Consider the following 15665-nt stretch of genomic DNA (forward strand, 5'->3'; position numbering starts at 1 on the left):
TGCTTTTTAAATTCAACTTTCAATATAAAGAATGTTTCAAAAAGAACTTTTTCAAAAGGAGCGTGTTCACAGGCTAAATGAGAAGATTCAGCCATTTGTTCAAGGTTAAGCTTTTTGAGTCTGGAAATGATGTAACGTCTACACCACCCCATACTACACAATATAACCATCACACTAGAGTTGAGCTGGAACATCTCTAAAAATAAATAAAATAAATAAAACAAAATACATTAAAAGTGTCTTGTCATGTCCCTGGTAAAGCCTGTCTATTTCTGCATTTGTTCCGTCAAACTTGCAGGGTGCTGACGATTCTTTAGTTCCTATTTGAACAGGAACATTTTGAATGTGAAGTTTTAGGAGATCTAATAAAACTGTGGAATATTAGGAATCAGAAATTTCAATAAAAATCTGGAGATTTATTCACCAGAAATTTTAATGTTGCATGATCCACAACAATACGGAAGAGGATTAGGGCCACTAGAAAAAAAAATCTGAGAAAAAAGTCAAAATTCTGAGATTAAAGTCAGAATTCTGAGAAAAAAGTCAGAATTCTGAGATTAAAGTCAGAATTCTGAGAAAAAAGTCAGAATTCTGACTTTTTTCTCAGAATTCTGACTTTTTCATCAATTTTTTTTTCAGAATTCTGAGATTAAAGTCAGAATTCTGACTTTTTTCTCAGAATTCAGGAAAAGAAGAAGAAAAAAAAGACGTGCCCACTTTTTTTTTTTCCAGTGGCCCTAATCCTCTTCCGTACAACAAACTATTCATTTATTGGTTGAATATTTGACCAGGGGAATTACAACCAGGAAAAACTGGCAAGCTTAGCTCAGAGAAAATTATTTTCATGAAAGAACATATTTCAGTATGTCAATTAACCAATCAATGATGAAATTAAATAGATTACTCTATTCTATTGTAATCCAATGTGGCAGCTGAATCAGGATTATGAAAGGTTGTGTGAATGCAAAACCTAGTTTTATGGGTAGCAGATGAAACCAAAGGTGGAAATGGTCCAAGATAATTGTCTCAAATCAGTTTTGGGACACATACAGAACCCTGTCTGTATTGTTTTGTACTTACATAAAATACATTGAATTTGTGCACACATATGTTTTCCTATCAGGAGTATTACAAAAATGTCACAGTTGTTGGAATTATCAGTGGAGAAGAATATAGTCAGACTTTGATTTATCGTGTAATCATTAGCTTGATTTTTCAAGATAATCAGATGATTTTCCTGCACTGGTGTCTCGATCCCAAACAGACAGCCAGTGCAGTAAAAACTGCTGTGTTGATAAAATGAAGGTGGTCATACAAAATATTGTTGGAGAACGACACTGTCAAACTTATTTCCATGTGTGTTTGCACATATTTGAATAAACTGCTGCACGTAATTCTAGTTTTCTTAGTAAAATGTAAAGAAATGAGGGGTAGCTTTTGCACAGCACTGTACTGTATCAACAGATGCAGACTAAATAACACAAGATTTCAGCAAAGTTTCATTTTGTTTAGAAACTAAAACGTTTCAGTTTTTGTCTCTGTTGTTTTTAATAAACATGAGCAAACTACAAAAACTTGATTTGGCATCATTTCACATAGAGTGCTTAAAGTTATTAGACCACTACCCGGTGTAAGTTTTATGTCACAGTTACATTAAATTAACAGTACTGGTAATTACCAAAATCATTTTAAAAAAAAATCCTAATGCTCCAATATGTTGAAGCTCTTAAATTGAAATATTTTTAATACCAACATAAAATAGTTATCCATGAACTTTAAATTGTTTTACCAAAAACAATGATGCCAAATTACAGTTATTTACTTTCATTCCTGAACATAAAAATTGTTTTAGCGGCTGAATGTTACGCTTGAATGTTTTCTGTGTATAAAAATGTGAATTCAATTTGGTAAATACAGTAAATCTTTTAAATAAGTATTTGACAGATTTTTAAAATGTGTGTCTCCTAAGACCCGAACTCTTTCATGGCATGCATTTTTAATTTTTCTTTGTTATTTGGGCTGATTGTTTTTACATTGATCAGGTCCCAAAGAATTACCAGATTTTTTTGTTTGACCTAATTTTTGTTTCTGAGAAAAATGAGAGCCACATATGAGGACATTCATTTTAAACTTTGATAGAACAGTGGCAGTATAATGTCCTCGTTAGTGGATATCAGGCCCTTGTAGAGCAAAATTAGGTATTTTGGTCTAGACATCCCAAAATGTGATGTCCAGATATGTGGATGCCAGGTCCTAGGAGGTTAAAATAAAGAAATGACAAGTTTCTCAGAGTGAGCTTTGTCACAGCTGATTTGCGTGTGTTATTAAGAGGGCTTTGAATAATCTTTATTTTGTATACACACAGTATGTTACGTATATAAAGACTCCCAAAATATAACCGTTCTATTCCAAGGCGTTAATAAAAGCATTTTAGAGATGACTGTGAAAAATGAGAACAATAATTAGCTTTTGAACTATTAAATCATTGCTAATATTATATTTTGTAGCATTTTACTGTAATCTCTTTTTCCTCTGAAACCTTATGGGCATTGTCTATTTGCTCAAAACCAAACAAACTATCTTTTTATTCATGTGACTGTGCTTTAAACTGAACTGATATATATCTATAAACAAGTTAAGATAAATCATCATCATCATTAAAAAAAAAAGCTAACATTGGATAACACCTGTAGTGCCCTCATCTCTCCAACAGATGCTCCCCTAATGCCATCCTCCCCAGCTCCCCTTAGAAACGAGGCAAAAATAGATAATCCACCTTTTATATTGTAGATACATTTATATAATCATTTTTTGTTTTTGTTTTCTTTTTTACAATGGAATTGCTCCGTCATACAAGATGACTGGAAAAAAAAAAGCACACAATACACTCAATAAACCAAACCTATAGAACATATGATTGTCACTTACTTGCGAGTCACACAAAAAGTACATACCGCGAATAAATAATCTACAGAAATATGTACAATATGCACAACAAGAAATTCAATGGAAGTGCAAATAAAGCTTTGGATCCCTGCACAGGAAATAAGGTAAGCAAATGTGAGCCAGCTGTCCCCAACATACAGTATGAAGCAATAGTCATCCGAAAGTCATAAATTTACAGGACATTTAGTAACATTTAGGCTTTGAGCTCCTGCATTTAATGACTTTTAATAATGAACTGCGTGAAACAAAAATCTGAGAGATTAAAATGGACACATTACATTATGTACAGCGTATCGCATTCCACGGAAAACTGGAGTGTTTTCAGTGCTTGTCGTCCAATGCGGATCAAGGCAACAACCACGGGACTACAGGCAGAGACGGAGAAAAGTAGGGATCCAGAGAGAAGGCTGCTCACTGCAGAGGATTAAAAAAAAAACAAACTCATTGCACCTCTGCTGGCTTCCTTAGCTTGTAGTGACTGAAACATTCTGTGATATTTAACACTGTACAACTCTGCTAACTTTCCCATCTAGATCGAGAAGAAGAAGAGGGACGAGAGCTGGTCAAAGGAGGTCATGTGTGCACGTCACTCTTGTCGGGTCGGTAACACACACTCTTAGCATAATGCACACATGTGAGCTGCAGTTGTCTGTAATGTCCCGAATTAAGAAGTCCTGCTGGGTGCGGTAGCTCCAAGTTACCCAGAGTTCAAGTACTCCAGTGCCACTTCATAGCAAAATTTGTATTGGTCCTAGCAGGAAAGAAGAAACAGACAGAGGCATTAGAGATGTGCAGGAGTTGGCCTGAGAAGCAGAAGGTTATTTTGTAATATACAGTATGTCTAGGTGGGAATATTACCACTCCCAGGGTCTCCTAAGTCATAAATTAATACCACAAGCCCCCTGGGGATTTTTGCTATTCCCAAAGGGCCTGTTGTTTGTTTGATAATCATACCATTTAAATCCTATAACTAATTGACAATACATCAATGGGACTTTAAAGTCGAGGCTTTCGGCACATTAAACAATCTCAGTTCTGCACCAGACTGAAACTAATAAATAACTGACATCTTCAAGCGGATGAGAAGGTATTGACTTTATTGCTTTACTGCTTGTCACTATGGAATACGTGTCAAAGATGCAGATATATGGACCCCTAATCGTGCGATCACCATCTTCACAATCTTCAGCGGCAGAGGAAACCAACTGTCAGATACTTCTTCTTCATAAAAGTTGCAACAAGCAGCAGCATAACGCATCACTTCCTCTTCCACTGGCGGAAAACGTTTAAATAAATATGAGTTGATTTAATATGGTCCGGAGCTGAGTGTTTTTAGTGTGTCCTCTTGATTTTTGATTCCTGATTTTTGATGTTTTCTGTGACGAACGCTTCAAAGCTGTATTAATATAAGTGAATTTTGACATCTTGCCACAGTTTATGTTGAGAGTTGTCAAACATATGACTCACGGGCCCAGAAGTAGCCATTCAAATGATCCAAGACAGCCCACTAGCTAGCTTTGCAAAATGAGGAAGTTAAAATTACAGAGCGGGTCTGCTGGAGGTTTTTTCACGTTAAAAGGGAGTTTTTCTTTCCCGCTGTCACTGCCCAGCCTTGCTGATAGGGAATCATCTTATTGTTGAGGGATATCTGTATTATTGTAGAGTCTTTACCTTACAATATAAAGGGCCTTGAGGCGACTGTTGTTATTTGACGCTATATAAACAAAACTGAATTGAATTCATTGATGCACGCATTACAGAGAGGAGGCATCAGATGAAAAGTTCAAAATAGTTAGTTATTGAAGTCATAAGTAAGTAAAATACTTTTGCTCTTTAGTTCCAAAATATCATACGTAAAGGTCCACTGTCAGTTGTAATGCACAAGTGAAAGGCCCCAGGACACACAAACTGGGAAATATCAGGAAGGGAGTAAAGCCAAATGAAATATGTGAAGGTAACACTGCTGTGTTGACCATGTAGTTAAGGCAGTAACTGAAAGCAGCTTTTTTAATTACTTTTTTGTGACATTAATGGGTTTAAATCCCTGGTGTCATTCGTACAAAACAACGGACAGCGCACAAGAGAGGTGAAGAAGAGAGTGCAGGCAGAGTGGAGTGGGTGGAGATGAATATCAGGGGTGATTTTTGACAGAAGGGTAGCAGCAGAGTGAAAGGGAAGGTTTACGAGGTAGTAGTGAGACCTGCTATGATGTGTGGTTTGGAGATGGTGGTGCTGACATGAAGACAGGAGGATGAACTGGCAGAGCTATAGATGTTGCTATTTTTATTGGAAGTGACCAGAACAGACAAGTTTAGAAAAGAGTACGTCAGAGGCGGCACAGGTTGAGTGTTTTGGAGACCAAGTTAGACAGCCAAGGCTGAGATGGTTTGGATGTGCGGAAAGACAATATGTTGTTCTCTCTGCTTCTTCAGCCATTATACCTAGATTGTTGTAGATTCCCAACTGGTACTGTGAGAAACTTAAAACAATATACTGATTTATGAAGACTGCATTTTTTCAGCTCCTGCAGTGTCCCTCACCAGTAGGTCCACCATGTTGGGCTTATTATTCCTCAGTGTCTTGACAGCGTGGAAAACATCCACAGAGCGCTGGTGCTGAAGCATCTCACACACAATGCTGATGGCACAGAATGTCCCACTGCGGCCGCCTCCATTCCTATGGTTGTGAGAGAAAAGTTAAATATTCAAAATTTCAATGTCACCCAAGAAGAGTTCAAAAAGAAAGCTAAAGCTGACACTAAAGGCTCACAAACGGCTGAGGTGTGTTTTGATGCAGTGAAGGCTTTCAGTCAGTAGGTGGAGATGTTTCATTTTTAATACCAGCAGGGAATGAAGTTGGAAACTTACAGACAGTGGACCACAGTGCGTCCTTCTCCCCCGTCGTACTCCTCCTGCCACTTATCCACCTGTCGAATGAGCTTGAGGAAGGAGCGCTTGGACATGGGCGTGTCTCTGTACATGGGCCAACCCAGGAACTGGAACTGCTGCACCATCCGGTAGCCATCCTGGGGCTAGAGGGGGGAAGGACAACGGTTATCCCAGGTTAATACACATATGTAGGGGGAGGGAGTTAATCGCTGTTGTATAAAGATGCAATCAGACTGTAAAGATGCAGGGAGAGTGAAGCTAAGCTTCATCAGAGGCTGGATAGAGATGGTTAAAGGGCGCGGGGAGTCGCTGAAGAGATAAGCGTGCAGATAAGACAGGGTGATAGATGAGCACAGTTGCTGCTCGAGACAGATAGTTAAGCAATCTAGGATACAGACACTCTAAATCACACTCAGACATATCGATCAATAACACTTGTCCGCGATCATGTGTGATTAGCTTGTAGTTCACTTAACATGCTGTAGGTGCCTCTGCCGGCCAGAGGATGTTACAGCACGTTAATATGAGGAGCGATTATTGACAACAGAGAGCAGGCTGTTGGGATAAACAGCTTACACAGGTGACTGCAGGTGATGCCGGCATGGGTCAGGTGCCTGTCTGTGCAGTGATGTCTGGTAGCTCAAAGTTAAAGGGTCAGTACACGCCATGTTGTGAGATATCTCCCTTTGAGGGTTCTCTCACGATTCCAGCAAAATGCAAGTGAACTAGATATGTGATACTTATTTAAATCATTTAAAAAAACAAACATCGTTTTAGTTTGAGTTATTAAATAATTTAAATATGAAAGGTTCTCCCTAGGGGCTCACTTCAAAATAAATCTAGGGTGTCACAGGATGATACAAGAGACACAAAATAAAAGCAAATGTATTTCTTTTTATGATTTTTCTGACTCATTGCATGAAATAATTTATCCTCTTTTGGCCACTTCAAAAATGATGCAAAGGAAACTGTCACCTTTAAAAAAAAAAAGTTGCACATTGTGCTGCGGATACATTAGATTCCACTTATAAGAAGTATGTGTTGGTAGTTTTTGTTCAGCATCGCCGTGTTCTTGTTCGACCCAAAATGTGTTAATTGACGGGAAAACCTGTTTTCTGCTTCTTCTTCTTTTAACTACATGTGACAATTTTCTCAAGCTGTCTAAGAGACAATTAACTTGTGGCAATCACACCTCCATCCAGTCAACTGGTGCAGTGGCATAGTTAAAGAGCACAATGACTCTGCCTCTGCACAGCTTGAACGGACAGGCCGACGTATGAGTGGGACGTGTGAGGTGTGCAGTCACAGAATAAATTGGCTTCACAGCAGGGAAGACAAACAAGTTTCAAAAGTTACAAATAAATGGGCAGCAAAGCAGAAAAAAACAACAAAAAAAAAACCAACTACACGTCAGGCTGATCACACGGAATGCTTTTTTAGTTTGTAGCATGTCCATTGTTACCGTACCCGAGCCGCATTGTAGATCCGGAATATTCTGCTGATGATGTCCTCTTCCAGATCAGCGGAGACAAACTCCACCTGGATGGGTCCGTGGCGGTGGACTCCGTTTTCTGGCCAGTACTGTGGGCACAACTAAACCAAATAGGCATGTACACATACACACACACACACGCACACACACACACATATAGAGAAATGCATGTACACCAGGACGGAGACAAATCAACAAAGGGAAACACAAGAAAAGGGAAGATGACTTATTAGTTTCAGATCCAAACTATACTGACTAAAGACGGTGACTCTGATGTCAGCTCCTTTTATACACTTGCAAAAAAAAAATTAAGGAAGTCTGAAGGCAAAGTGGCACGGTACAATAGGCAGTCAAAAGAGGTGAATTCATTCAATACAAAGTACTTTTCTTTTTAAAATTGAACATTGAACTTTTTTTAAAAAAAAAATTGAGAACATTCAATATAAAAAAGATTTATTTATTTTTTTTGATATTGCAGAAACTAAACATACAGTGGGGCAAAAAAGTATTTAGTCAGCCACCGATTGTGCAAGTTCCCCCACTTAAAATGATGACAGAGGTCAGTAATTTGCACCAGAGGTACACTTCAACTGTGAGAGACAGAATGTGAAAAAAAAATCCATGAATTCACATGGTAGGATTTGTAAAGAATTTATTCGTAAATCAGGGTGGAAAATAAGTATTTGGTCACCTCAAACAAGGAAAATCCCTGGCTCTCACAGACCTGTAACGTCTTCTGTAAGAAGCTTTTCTGTCCCCCACTCGTTACCTGTATGAATGGCACCTGTTTGACCTCATCATCTGTATAAAAGACACCTGTCCACAGCCTCAACCAGTCAGACTCCAAACTCCGCCATGGCCAAGACCAAAGAGCTTTCGAAGGACACCAGGAAAAGAATTGTAGACCTGCACCAGACTGGGAAGAGTGAATCTACAATAGGCAAGCAGCTTGGTGTGAAAAAATCAACTGTGGGAGCAATCATCAGAAAATGGAAGACATACAAGACCACTGATAATCTCCCTCGATCTGGGGCTCCACGCAAGATCTCATCCCGTGGGGTCAAAATGATCATGAGAACGGTGAGCAAAGATCCCAGAACCACACGGGGGGACCTGGTGAATGACCTGCAGAGAGCTGGGACCAAAGTAACAAAGGTCACCATCAGTAACACACTACAACGGCAGGGAATCAAATCCCGCAGTGCCAGACGTGTTCCGCTGCTGAAGCCAGTGCATGTCCAGGCCTGTCTGAAGTTTGCCAGAGAGCACATGGATGATACAGCAGAGGATTGGGAGAATGTCATGTGGTCAGATAAAACCAAAGTAGAACTTTTTGGTATAAACTCAACTCGTCGTGTTTGGAGGAAGAAGAATACTGAGTTGCATCCCAAGAACACCATACCTACTGTGAAGCATGGGGGTGGAAACATCATGCTATGGGGCTGTTTTTCTGCCAAGGGGACAGGACGACTGATCCGTGTTAAGGACAGAATGAATGGGGCCAAGTATCGTGAGATTTTGAGCCAAAACCTCCTTCCATCAGTGAGAACTTTGAAGATGAAACGAGGCTGGGTCTTCCAACATGACAATGATCCAAAACACACCGCCCGGGCAACAAAGGAGTGGCTCCGTAAGAAGCATTTGAAAGTCCTGGAGTGGCCTAGCCAGTCTCCAGACCTCAACCCCATAGAAAATCTGTGGCGGGAGTTGAAAGTCCGTGTTGCTCGGCGACAGCCCCAAAACATCACTGCTCTTGAGAAGATCTGCATGGAGGAATGGGCCAAAATACCAGCTACTGTGTGTGCAAACCTGGTAAAGACCTATAGTAAACGTTTGACCTCTGTTATTGGCAACAAAGGTTATGTTACAAAGTATTGAGTTGTATTTTTGTTATTGACCAAATACTTATTTTCCACCCTGATTTACGAATAAATTCTTTACAAATCCTACCATGTGAATTCATGGATTTTTTTTTCACATTCTGTCTCTCACAGTTGAAGTGTACCTCTGGTGCAAATTACTGACCTCTGTCATCATTTTAAGTGGGGGAACTTGCACAATCGGTGGCTGACTAAATACTTTTTTGCCCCACTGTAGGTGTTCTCCAAGTATGGGAGCTTTCTCCTAATCAACTAACCCTTTGTTCAACAAATCCAACTGAAATTTCTCAAAATCTTTGGGTAATTTTTTTCCCCCTCTTTAGAAAACATGCACATTCCTTAAAAGCAGTTTAAAAAAATTGATTCATGTCTAAGAAAAATGTCATCAAAGGCAAGATCATCAAAAGATTGATTGATGGAAAGATAATTCATTGGCTGTATTTTTGATGAAAGAAATGTATTGTTCCTGTCCTTTTTCTGGTATATTCCTACAACCCAAGCGGCTAAAGATTTTACACCAACAAACTTGACAAATTTCATCTTCAGCAAAATTATTCCATCCTTTTAACATACATCATTTCCAGCCAAATAAACTTTATATGTTTTGGCTGAAGCTGCAAGAGACAGTTAAAAAGGTCTGTGGCCACACCCATTTCCCCTCAAGGCTGTCTCCTTGGGTAGTTTTGCACCACTTTTAGCGCTGACACTGCTTTTAAATCACTCTGCGGATGTCTTGTTCTAAATAGCTGCACTTGTTCGTCTACAACATGTCTGGATCTCCACCAGTGGGTCAAAATAGTCACCCTTCAACTTTTATTTATATTGGGGAAGAGAACAAAGTGATAGGCTGGGAAATCTGGCAAGTAGGGTGGATGTAGAGTGAAGATTTGTTGCTGTGGCCTTTTCAATGCAATGTGAGTGGACCGAGTGTCATGCTAGCACTGCTACGGCATAGAGTGCCCTTAAATCATCTCCCTTCTCACATGCCTTTCTCTGACCCTAGGGAGGCATTTATGGTAAACAGCCCTTCATATGTAAACTCTGACTTGACGCTCAATCTTTAGGCGAAGACATTTATTCTCTTCGCTTCATTCTCTGAAAACCGCTGTTTGGCATCTGGGGCATAGTCAGAAATCCAGCTCTTATCAGAAGTGATTGTGGACACAAATGTTTGGTCCGCTTGACACAGAAGACTGGTCTCTACACAAATTTAAGATCTGTGGTAAAATTGGAGATGCAAACAAGCAAGTGGGTGCCAGAGCAGGACTTTGAGGGGCTGATAAAGATACCAATCGTCCTGGAGGCTGTGCAGGGTTTCATAAGCAGTCGACCCTGAACAAGAGATGAGTCAAATTTGGAATGGGCATGGACTTTCTGATCTCTTATTGTAAAATAAATTACAAGCTTTTGCAGTGTCAGATGGACAAAGCAATGCTACCTTGGGTTTTGCAGTAAAAGACTGATTAATTAATATTCAATCAATAGATTGTTTCAAATAAACACTAATCAGCAGTTAACTCTAATTACAAGTCTTAAGCGGCAGTTATCAATATTAAGACTGCCTGCTCTTGTGCACTGTGCAGAAACCCCCTAGGATAGCCTCGTAAAAGCAGTAAAAACCCCTCCATTTCCGCTCCTTTATGAGAGAAAGCCCAGTTAAGAACTTGCGCCTGTGGAGCCAGTCGCCAGCCTCAGAGCTCTAAATCAGACAAATGGAAGCTTACACACAGATGGACACGTCTCACGTTGACAGACATGTCATGTCACAAATGCATGCCACAGTCATAAACAATCAAGGGGGAGAAAAAAGGGACCATCTTGGAGAAATGCAAATAACAGACCTCAACACGGGAATGCAGACGGACACGGAAATATTCGCTTACTTTGTGTCTCTTACACACAAAAGCAGAAGCACATATGCTGTCTGTGTGGCAGCTTAAGCACCGCTTTCCGCCTTCCTTTTAGAGCCCATCAAAACTTGACAAATTCAACAGATGCAAAAACAAAGATGTTGATGGAGAAGATGGTAAACCTCCGTCGCCTTCATCTACTCCTCAACCTCCACCCACCCCCTTTCCTACCTTCCCACCTGCGCTGCTTTCTTGGCTTGCTGACGGGCTGGCTACAGTGAGAATATTGAATGAAAGGCCTTTTCTATCCAGCCAGTCAGCCAGTCACCTAGGGAAAGGGGATTTGGATGGGGAGAGCAGCCTGGCTTCAGGCTTTGATCCCCGGGTGTTATGACAGAGCCTCGGGCTGAGAAATCTGGAGTCTCTTCCACAGGCCTTCTTTTCTTCGTCTACTTTTACAGCAAGTCCTATTCCTTCCACTCTGCAGTATATACCTTATTTCCCTGGGTTTGTGAAATGTAATCATTCAATCGGTTCCCATCAATGTCCTTTTTGCAACTTTCAGATAAAAAAAAAAAAAACTGTCATGAAAGAACTCATGTCTCATTTGTTTGTGAGTACAATTCTTGCAGTATCCCCTTCAGGATTTCATGTGCACGCTACTTATTTAAGCAAATGTACTGGGTCGGGTTTACCTGTGCTGGGTCGACATCATTGAGCATTACTATGGATGTGCAGTGGTAGTCCAGCACCAATCTCCAGAAGTCCTTTACTGTGTTTGGCAATGGGTGCTGTGTCACTATGAATGCAGAAGGCTGCTTGTAACTCTGGAAGGAGGGAAGAAGAAGAAAAAGAAAGAGCTGATGCTGAATAGACCAAGTGCATGCTTTTGTGCAACACTGTCAAGAATAAAACCATTTCTAAAACGACCTCCGTCTCTCAACCAGACTTCCTGCTGAGAGCTGTTTTCTAATGGAGATTCCATGTCTAGGGAGATTATTTTAGGACAGAGCACTTTTAATGTGGTTTCTGGCTCCCAAATGTAGCCCAGTGGGGACTGAGACAATCCTGTACCTGAAAGGTCACCTGCTCAATCCCAGCAAGAGCCAAAAAGTCCATCAGCGAGCATGTGCCTTGTCAAGGTGTTCTTTGTTAGGTCCCCTTAAGAATTTCTAGACATAGCATTTTCGATTGTTTCCTTTGATGTTTCTTAGATACTGACAGATAAGTGCTTAATTAGAAGTGACAGCGATGCAGAGATGTTGTGAAGTCTTAATTCTGTGGCAGAAGCTCTTAACTCAAGTAAGTGCTAGGTGGCTGCAGTCCAAGTTAAAAGTCTCAATGAGTAAATTTCAAGTCAAGATTGCAAGACTTAAATCTGAATTTTGACTTACTATATCTTTATAAAAATTAGCAACATTTAAAAGTCACATAAAAATCAGCATTGTATAGCAGGCTGAAATACCAACATGTCGTAGGTCTTACTGCTACAAAAAAATGCAAAATACCTGCTTTCAAATCAGCAACATTTTAAGGTTCCAGTATACAAATACAGGCAGCTGCAGTTTCACCACCTTGTGATTCAGTGCTGCTTTACCACTTTAAAATTACAGCGATGAAATCAGCAGGATGATCTGAACCAGCATGCAAGCAGACAGACTTTAAAGTGTAAAATGTTTGACCCTTACATCCATCAGAGCGGCATTGATGTAATTGGAGCTCTCGCCATCGATGGTGATCAAGAAGGGAAGGCAGCGGTCCGGAGGCAGGACGTCCATGCAGCGGTTCTTCTCGTGGTTCCTAGGCAGCAGGGCGATGCTGCAGTCTTCCACCCGCAGCGTGGGAGTCACCATATTGAGTGTCTTTGAGATTGAAGCAGAATTACATGGTGTCATACTGACGCAGGAAGGTAGGCACTTGGGTTTTGAGTGCGCTAATTATCTCCTGATATGGTAATTAACAATGCGATTTTTTGATCAGTTACATTAGTGATAGCTCTGACTCCCCTGAAGTGACTGGGATAAAACTTAGAGTGGGGTGGCGCATTTCATATAACTATATATTAGATGCATCACCTATTTATATAAAGTACGTTTATGCACAGAATTTGCAGCCTCGTGCTTCAGATAATGTGTCATCATGAATTTGCACACACTGTATGTCTAATTACGTTAAATAGCTCCTCACCCTGAACTCCTCTTTAATGGGGCTGGAGTTGGTCTGTGGGTCCAGGCGGTTCATGTCGTAGTAGACGGAGCGGAGCTGACTCGCAGGAATGGTGGTGTCGCCACAGAGACATGCCTCCAAAATGGCATCATGGATGAAGACATACTGCTCCTGAAAAAAACAGCATCCTCATTGCGCATCCATCAGACATCTATGACTTATGACAGAAGACAAGCTCCGCCCCCCCCCCAAAAGAGAAAGTTTTCTTTTATTTTTTATTTATACCACTGCTATAAGCACAAATATGTGAGCCAGGGTTTTCCTCTGTTTTTGCTAGAAAAATTCAGTGACCTTTCCATGACCTTACTGGGATTATGCTTTACCCCCACGGCAGTTTCTGTGTCTAATATTTGTCATTGTCTTTGTTCAAAGGTTACAATACATATTTTTGCATTTTTTTTGGTACACAGCTTATTTAATTCTCTTATAAAACCCAGAATTGTATTACATTTTCAAAAACCTTAAAATATTTAGAAGTCTAGCAGAAAATATTTTCATGAATGACTTGACCTTTTCCATGTTTTTTTTTAGGATCCCATGAAACCTCAGTGAACTTATCAAGGTTAGGATTTCCTCATGAGCATTGCTATCATTGTCACAGGAAGGTTAATGGTTGAGTTCTTATATAAAAACAAAAACAAGCAAACAAACAAAAAACCCAACACCCACTGTGCTCAATAGCGTGCGGTCTGAAACATAAAATCGTAACACATTTCCTCCTCCTCAGTCAGTCACTCAAGCAGTGGACATGGCGACACAGCTTGAAGCTTGATGCAAATCTATTCTGAAGTGACATTTCCAGCTGACACTTCCTTGTCACTTTGTACCAAAATCCACGCACATGCACAGGGGTCAGATTTACAGATTGAAAGAGGAACATGTGTTGCCATTTGTTAAGTCTAAAGCAGAACGTGAAATGTTGACCTCAGAGTTTGACTATCCCTGCCTGGGTCAGTAAGACCAGCTCTATCAATCCGCAGATTGATAGAGCTTATCTGAGCTCATAATACGTAAACAACAACAAAGCATTTCATTTCTGTGGTTAAATTAAAGCATGGTAGGATGGTGGCGTGTGGCCGCGGGGCTGAGGAGCTGTGCCAACCAGCCAGAACACCTGTGAGGGAAAATAGACACATACACAGAATTTGAAGGTCACTGAACTTGAGGAGAGTGACTCAGGGTGAGCAGCCTTTGGTCTCCAGTTGCTCAAATCCCAATCCAGACGTCAGCGATGAAACATTTGCCCATTAAATCCAATGACGCTTGTGATTTAAAGGGAATTACGGTGAAATGATGCATTCACCGAGACTATGGACACCTCCAGATGGCCGGTGTTCAGGAAAGCACAGAGTCTTTCGGTTGTCCGCATCAGCGTAAAACTACAGGATGAGCCGGGGATGTTTTGAAACCATCAATATGAGCCAAATCCTCAACACTCTAAACCCTTTTATTACAGCGCGTATTGCCAAGCACTTGTGTTTACCACTTGGAGAAATAGTTAGGGTGTGCACTCCAGTAAACGTCCTTTGTGAGAAATTATCATTAAAAATGTAACAGTAGTGCAAATGGTAACAATAAAATCCACACTCCTGTTCTAGACATAAATATGCCAGCTTTGAATATGAATATAATTCAAATAATATTAAAAGCAAACTAAAACAAGCGGAGCACTTGCTTAACATCAGATTATGTTAATTATTTGGATTGTTTAATTACATAATGAACATATCTTTGTTTGAGAAAAATGTTACACTTGAACTGGCACTTGAAAGTGAATGACAGGAAAACATTAAACTACCGTATTATACAGCATTTACAAAAATAATGAGCATCATCAGTCACTGGGAAAATGCTTAAAAACCTCTTGTGGATCACCTAAGCTGCAGAATTAACGACTAATAAATGACAGGCGATGATTTATTTGTTCCAAATATAAAACATGCTTTTAATGACACTGCTTCTGGCTGGTATGAATTCTCAGCATTTGTTCAGGACCAGAGAAGCAGGGGGCTCAATCTAAGAATTATTTATTGATTCTAGTTAATCCACTTTTGAGGACCAAAACCTGTCAAACTGCAGTCCTGCATTTTACTGATGTCTCTGTGGGGAACTGTTTAAACCAGTCGTACAGTACCTCAGTCTGAACCATGTTGACCCTCCGTGAACGCAGCTCCCTCACACAGTTGTAAATGTCCACCACGCCCTCTCTCTCCGCCATGTCCAGCATGATGTCAATGACGATGAAGCAGCCTGTCCGACCGGCTCCAGCGCTGCGGACAGACACGGATTTTTATTCATGAGAAGTGAGGTTTTTTTTTTTTGCTTTAAGTTTAAAGAAATATAACTTTTATGAGGTGGAATAAGATTAAATGATTTCCCTAAC

The 15665-nt window shown here is 40.2% G+C and overlaps 1 protein-coding gene across 4 annotated transcripts in view; it reads right to left on the bottom strand.

Moving 5' to 3' along the window:
* Positions 1-2488: 2488 nt before the first annotated feature.
* The window catches only part of LOC102799796 (receptor-type tyrosine-protein phosphatase mu), a 166061-nt gene continuing 152884 nt past the window's right edge, over positions 2489-15665 (bottom strand). For 2 of the 4 annotated variants that reach the window (XM_087831287.1, XM_087831284.1), the window contains 8 exons: positions 15417-15552; positions 13244-13393; positions 12745-12918; positions 11752-11883; positions 7302-7427; positions 5814-5977; positions 5487-5622; positions 2490-3697 (listed from right to left, as the gene is read on the bottom strand). In XM_087831287.1, coding sequence (XP_087687413.1) covers positions 3644-3697; positions 5487-5622; positions 5814-5977; positions 7302-7427; positions 11752-11883; positions 12745-12918; positions 13244-13393; positions 15417-15552 — 1072 coding nt within the window. In that variant the 3' untranslated portion in view covers positions 2490-3643. Of the gene's footprint in view, positions 3698-5486; positions 5623-5813; positions 5978-7301; positions 7428-11751; positions 11884-12744; positions 12919-13243; positions 13394-15416; positions 15553-15665 lie in introns of all 4 variants that reach the window. The other 2 variants (XM_087831285.1, XM_087831286.1) reach the window with 2 other exon arrangements.

Source organism: Neolamprologus brichardi, chromosome 18, assembly GCF_056152115.1.
Source record: "Neolamprologus brichardi isolate AB-2024 chromosome 18, ASM5615211v1, whole genome shotgun sequence".
Taxonomy (NCBI): domain Eukaryota; kingdom Metazoa; phylum Chordata; class Actinopteri; order Cichliformes; family Cichlidae; genus Neolamprologus; species Neolamprologus brichardi.